This window comes from Lissotriton helveticus, chromosome 8 (assembly GCF_964261635.1).
Source record: "Lissotriton helveticus chromosome 8, aLisHel1.1, whole genome shotgun sequence".
Taxonomy (NCBI): Eukaryota; Metazoa; Chordata; class Amphibia; order Caudata; family Salamandridae; genus Lissotriton; species Lissotriton helveticus.
Genome location: NC_136069.1, coordinates 660,810,822 through 660,817,594, shown reverse-complemented (window position 1 = coordinate 660,817,594; position 6,773 = coordinate 660,810,822). Strand labels below are relative to the sequence as shown.

The 6,773-nt window shown below is 54.2% G+C and overlaps 1 protein-coding gene across 1 annotated transcript; it reads left to right on the top strand.

The window, feature by feature from the left end:
• Positions 1-1,822: 1,822 nt before the first annotated feature.
• SLITRK1 (SLIT and NTRK like family member 1) lies at positions 1,823-5,877 on the top strand. Its single transcript, XM_078657498.1, has one exon. The coding sequence runs from the start codon at positions 2,625-2,627 to the stop codon at positions 4,710-4,712; it is 2,088 nt and encodes a 695-aa protein (XP_078513624.1). The 5' UTR covers positions 1,823-2,624; the 3' UTR covers positions 4,713-5,877.
• The last annotated feature ends 896 nt before the right edge of the window (positions 5,878-6,773 follow it).

The following is a 6,773-nucleotide window of genomic DNA, read 5'->3' as shown; positions in this document are numbered from 1 at the left end:
AGCCTTCATTATTGTATTCATCCATACATTCCTCTACCAGTCTATCCAACAACCCACCGATTCATGTATTCATTTATTCACGGGTGTATGTATAATTGGAGCATAACGCGTCCCTTCTGAACGTATCAGAAAATCTTATTTCATTCGTTTTAAATAAAAGATCCCTTGTCTAATTACCTGGATGCTCAAATTTTGTATTGCCCTCTGTGTGGTGCTGAGCGATGTGGGGCGAGAGAGCGATAGAGAGAGGGGATGTGGGTAGAGAGAGAAAGAGCGAGAGAGCGAGAGAAGTGGGTATGTCGAGAGATGAAAGAAGGCGACGGCGTGAGAGACAGGGCAAGAGAGTCAGGTAGAAACGGGGGAGAGGAAAAGGGAAATGGGGACTGAGGCAGGGAAAGCGGATGACTTTACTGAGACAGAGAGAGAAAGAAAGAGAGAGAGGGAGAGGTGCTGTCCCTTAGTTCTGCGTTCGCTGCGTCTATTCTTCTGAGACCCCGGAGCATATGCCTGCATCTCTCACGCTCTTATTTACCTGTCAGACATTGGCTTATCTGGCATTTTGTCAGTGAGGAATCCGTCCTCCGCCGCCCTTGTTTCCCGAGACTGCAGACACCTAAGTGACTCATTAGTCACCAAAGCAGATCGCAAAAAATGGCCCCAGCTGCGGAGACGCGCCCGGTCTAATTAAATGAATTGGACGGCATCAGATGAGAGCGGTCAGACGGCTCCTGGGCGCTAAAAGCTTCAGACGCAGGGAGCCCAGTCTGAATTAGCATTCAACGGAGACCGCAGGAGCCCCGCTGCCACATGCTTTATGCTGACTTTTTTTCTATAAATAGACAAGGAACCAGCTCTTCCCCGCCCCCACCCACGCCGTCCCTGCACCACCCCCGCCCGTCCTCTCTTCTCAGTCTCTCGAAGCCAGCAGAACACCCCCCTCCGTCCCCCAGCTGATGAACCTTCCCTGATGGGGGTAACCGCAGTGTCAGAATGTGAAGATGGAAGGCAAACGCCAGGCTGTGGGACACTTGCGAGGGCATACGCCACCTACCGGCGGTTACTATTACTTTTTTTTCCGGCTGACTAAATATCGACGCTAGCCGTCCCGTTATATGTGTTCCCGCATTAAAAAATGTTTACAAAATATGTGTTACTATCGACAGCGAATTCTGCCTCTCAGCGTTATCGTGCACACATTTACCCCTAAAAGTCCAAACAGATGGAAGCATAAAGCAGGGTGCCCGCACATCCTCCTTATTACGCAGTCTCAGCCCCCCACCGCAAGCGGATAGCATCAATCATACACAGACTACGCTGTTGCAAGGTGTCCACATCCCGGTGAGGGAGAGCCGAGCAGCACAAAGGCGCAAAACTGCATGACAGGCTGGCTCACTGCGGAGGAGGGAGAAAAATATATTTTTTTAATAAAACACCTTAATCAACCACGTCCGATCGGACAAGCGGAACTCTTTGCTTTCAAACCTTTAAGAAACTGGCATCAAAGTGCGATATTAATTAGCTCGGGAATAGGTACAGTAGACAAAACAATCCCATGTGTTTGAGAAAAAAAGAGGGGAAAAAACCCAGTTAGGGTAAGTGCCTGACTAGAGCGACAGTTTTAATGCCAACGTTTTTAACGCGTGCCCTGTGCTCCGTTTTTTTTCAGCATTCCTTCAGCAGACGGATTTTTGCCACTGCAGCTCAGCAGAGGGTGTCAGATCTTTCAGAGTGCACCAGGCTGGAACGAGCAGAGCCTCTTAGCAACTCTCTCTTCCTCAGTTCCTCTCTCTCCCCCGCCCTCCCTCCCTCTCCCGCACTCTCGCCGCCTCTGTCTTCAGCGCGCACACACACAGGCTCTGTGCTGGCAGAGCAGAGGCAGCCGGAGGAGGACGCGGGAAGCAAGGAGCTCGGTGCCCGGTTGAACGGGAGACATGGACGGCGAGGGGCCTCGGCGGTGGCTGGCAGCGCTCAGCACCACTGGCTCCACAACGGCAACGCCGGGTCCCTGACTTCAGCACCGCGGGCTGGCGGACAGCGCCCAGAACAGCCTCGGGTTACCGGGCGGCACGGGCCGGCGCCAGGTACGCCTGCCCACCACCTCTTGCTGTGGATTTAGCACCCCAGGGGGAGTCAAAAGACACACCAGGCAAGGTCAGTGCCAGGGTGTTGGGCAGATCTTGCAGACCAAGCCCCCACCCCATTTTTCAATCCGCATGGCTCCACGTAGCATGCCGTTTTTTCGAAATACAAGGCTCAAGTCGCCTCCGGAACTGTTTGGATTGCTGAAGCCTGCCAGAAGTACCGTTAGATTGCTTTTTTGTTTTTGATAATTCAAGTGGCGTATGTTTTTTTTACCTTGTACTTTTTTCTGCGTGCCTTGCACTACGTGACCGGAGAGTTGGTGGATATAATTATTGACTGGTGTCTGGGCTCGTTGCAGTGAGTGGCGAGCAATACAGGAGAAGGAACTGGAGAAAAATAAATGTACATTTTTTCACCCAACCGGGACGATCGCTCTTTGGCGCGTTGAATTTGTGTCTCATTTTGATTTCCCCCCGGGGTGACATCTGCGAGGATTCGCCAGACTTTGTCATGAGATCGGGGATGCAGTGCTCTTTTTAAAAATGCTGCTTTGGATTCTGCTGCTGGAGACGTCTCTGTGTTTTGCCGCCGGAAATGTGACAAGGGATGTTTGCAAAGAGAAGATCTGCGCCTGCAACGAGATCGAGGGCGACCTGCACGTCGACTGCGAAAAGAAGGGCTTCAGCAACCTGCAGCATTTCACCGCCCCCACGTCGCAGTTCTACCACCTCTTACTGCACGGCAACTCGCTCACCCGGCTCTTCCCCAACGAGTTCGCGAACTTTTACAATGCGGTCAGCCTGCACATGGAAAACAACGGCCTGCACGAGATCGTGCCCGGGGCCTTCCTGGGGCTGCAGCTGGTGAAGCGCTTACACATCAACAACAATAAAATCAAGTCCTTCAAGCGGCACACCTTCCTGGGGCTCGACGACCTGGAATACCTGCAGGCCGACTTCAACCTCCTGAGGGACATCGACCCGGGCGCCTTCAGAGACCTGAACAAACTGGAGGTGCTGATTCTGAACGACAATCTGATCAGCACTCTGCCCAACAACATCTTTCAGTACGTGCCCATCACCCACCTGGACTTGAGGGGCAACCGTCTGAAGACGCTGCCCTACGAGGGGGTCCTGGAGCAGATACCCGGCATCGCCGAGATCCTGCTGGAGGACAACCCCTGGGACTGCAGCTGTGACCTCTTCTCGCTGAAGGAATGGCTCGAGAACATCCCGAAGAATGCCCTGATCGGCCGGGTCGTCTGCGAGGCGCCCACCCGGCTGCAGGGCAAGGACCTGAACGAGACCAAGGAGCGCGACCTGTGCCCCCTGAAGAACGGGGTGGACTCCAGCCTCGCTGCCCCTCCGGCCCAGGAGGAGACGTGTGACCCCGGCCCGGTCCCCACCTCTTTGAAAGTCAGTGGTCAGCAAGAGGCTGCCACCCCAGGATCTGGGCCTGCTGGTGGGACCAAGGTGCCAGGCAACTGGCAGATCAAGACCAGGCCCACCCCTGCCGTGGTCAGGCACAATGCCAAGAACAGGCTGCTGCACCACATCCCCTGCCCCCTGGTGTGCAGCTGCGGTCAGCAGAACGTGGGCTCGGGCTTGAAGGTGGACTGCAGCAGCAGGAACGTCAAGAGCCTGGCCGACCTCGAGCCCAAGGCGCTGAACGTGCAGGAGCTCTTCTTAAGAGAGAACAAGATCCACACCATCCGCAGGGCCCACTTCCTGGACTACCGAAACCTGAGCCTGCTCGACCTGGGCAACAACAACATCGGCATCGTGGAGAACAACACGTTCCAGAACCTGACCGACCTAAGATGGCTGTACATGGACAAGAACTGCCTGGACACCCTCATGCCCGAGAAATTCAGCGGCCTGCAGAGCCTGGAGTACCTGAACCTGGAGTTCAACTTCATCCAGCTCATCCTGCCCAACACCTTCAACCCTGTGCCCAACCTGCGGATCCTGATCCTCAACAACAACCTGCTGAAAGCCCTGCCCGTGGACGTGTTCGCGGGCATCTCCCTGTCCAAGCTCAGCCTGCATAATAACTACTTCATGTACCTGCCGGTGGCCGGGGTGCTGGACCAGCTGACCTCCATCATCCAGATCGACCTCCATGGCAACCAGTGGGACTGCTCCTGCAACAATGTGCCTTTCAAGCAGTGGGCAGAGCGCCTGGGGCCCGAGGTCATCGTCAGCGACCTCAAGTGTTACTTCCCCGAGGAGTTCTGGGGGAAGGACTTCCGCTTCCTCTCCAATGACATGATGTGCCCCCTGCTGTACGCCAAGGTGTCGCCCACCCTCAGCCCCCAAAAGAACAGCACGGGGGCGGCCGAGGCGGGCACCCACTCCAACTCCTACCTGGAGACCAGCAGGGTGTCCATCTCGGTGCTGGTGCCCGGGCTGCTGCTGGTCTTTGTCACCTCTGCCTTCACCGTGGTGGGGATGCTGGTGTTCATCCTACGCAACCGGAAGCGAACCAAGCGGCGCGAGGCCAACTCCTCCGCGTCGGAGATCAACTCCCTGCAGACAGTGTGCGACTCTTCATACTGGCACAACGGGCCCTTCAACTCGGACGGGAGTCACCGGGTGTACGACTGCGGCTCCCACTCCCTGTCAGACTAGACCGCAGGGTGGGGGGCACTCTGGCTAGTCCATTGAACAACGCACTGGGTGGATGAGACGAGAACCACACAAAAACACACAACACAGACGCAGGCACACACACACACCGACAGACACAGACCAAGGGTTGTACTTTGCGCTACAGGCAAGAGGCCCGCTGACGAGAATTCTAACTTCTTGAAAATGTCCACTGGTGTGAAGAAAAGGTGCCAGGCTGGCACGGTGCCGGCTCACAGTGGGCACCGAGCTGTCCTGGTCAGCCGTTCGTGCCCCGGCTGCTCTTGCTCAGCGAGAGTGAGTAGAGAGTTCTGGAAAAGGAACTAGACTGCCGAGACGGTCTCCTCTAGGTGACATGGCGCGAGGTCTGGGAGCAGGGGGGCCCCCTTGTGTACAGTGGCTGGCCTCTGTCGTGACAGCACAGGAGGGGCAAGCTGCACGAACGCATGAATGTAATGTAAATACCTGACTGAAAGATTCAAAGTGCTGCATGGCTCGCATGGAAAGTCCAACGTCCCCTCCACCCCCAGGGACCCCAGCAAGCACCCGGGGACTGCGTCCGACCACTCACCGCCATCCTAACCCACCCACCCACCACCCGAGGTCCCCATCCGTGCTCTACCGACATTTAAGTGCCATTTCTGCATTCTCTCGTGGTGGGGGCGCAGTCCGGACCTTACTTTAAACTGTGAACAAAGGAACATGTGTATGGGTTTATTTAAGACGTTTGCATGAATATTCATCGTTTCCTTTCCCTTTTATTTCATAATGAATTCCAAAAAAAGTGGCAGAAATGCTTATGCAGTGTGAGGGTGTTTATTTTTTTCTAAATAGATCCAAAATGCCTTTTCCATCTGAATGTAAAACCAGCCCCCTTTATTTTCTTTTTTTTCTCTTTTTTCTTTTTTATATATAGTATGGTAACTGTACACATTGAAAAAAAAGAAGAAAGAAGGGAGAGAAACCGAGGCAGTTGAGCATGACCAATTAATGTCACTCTCTAGTGCTTAGGCTGCAAAGTAAATGGCAGATATTCTGTGCTGTTGTAAACCATAGTCTAACTGGGGAAAGGAGAACTGAGTCACTCGCAGTGGAACTCGCTAATTATATTGGAGAATTTTATAATGGCATATTTTTCAGTATTAAAGTGAAAATGTTTTCAATTTGCTGGGCTGATCGTTGGAGCTTCCTTCCTCGGCGTGGGCTCGGGCTCCTTCTGTGGAAGGATTGGGGAGGGGGTGGGTATTGGAATTGCAGCTGAGCCCCTCCTCCTACAAGACCCCCCCTCCACACACTCCCTCCCCCTCCCCGCGGCCAGGCATTATGCAGAATGTTTCCCTTTCCAATGCGGCAGAGATTCCCTTATTAATAAATCCCCTCTTCCCACCGGCGCGCGCTGCAGCCACAGTAGCGCTGTTTGCTCAGCTTTGATTGAATGCGCGCAGCAATAGATCGCGATCATTACGCTGCCTTCGGATTCCTCCGGTCAGCAAACCGAGACCGATACACATGACCGGCACGAGAGCCTTCTTGACACAGTCAGCAGTGTCCCTGCTGCCACACACATACGCACGCACTGCACGCGCGCACGCCCCCTCGATGTTTGGTCTGAAGTATCCAAAGCCCCACGCGCCATTATCGCGATTAGCTGTGACGCCAGAATGTGCCTTGTTGAGACAATGCCGTGCTGTGAACATCTCTCGAGGCTCTGATAGCGAAGTGTTCCCACGCTGTTTCCCCCAGGAGCGGGCGTGTTACAAGCGATTCACCCAAGCCCTAAAGCAAATTGGAAACTTCCTGCGAGATGGGCTGCTCCTTCTGAGTGGGCCTGCCCGGGGGGAGTGGCTGTGAAGAGTGCAGCAGGTGCAGTGGCACCTGAAACTAGGGGTCGAGATGCCACTGTACTCAATTATGGTTGTTTTGTTTCCCTCTGTTATACAGGCAGGTGCACGCACGTATTGCTTTTCTAAATGGAGTTGTGGTAACTCGCGACGTTTCTACGTCACATGCTTGCGTCTTAAAGATGTGCCACTTGCGTGGATATGTTCTGGACGAGTGAGCTGA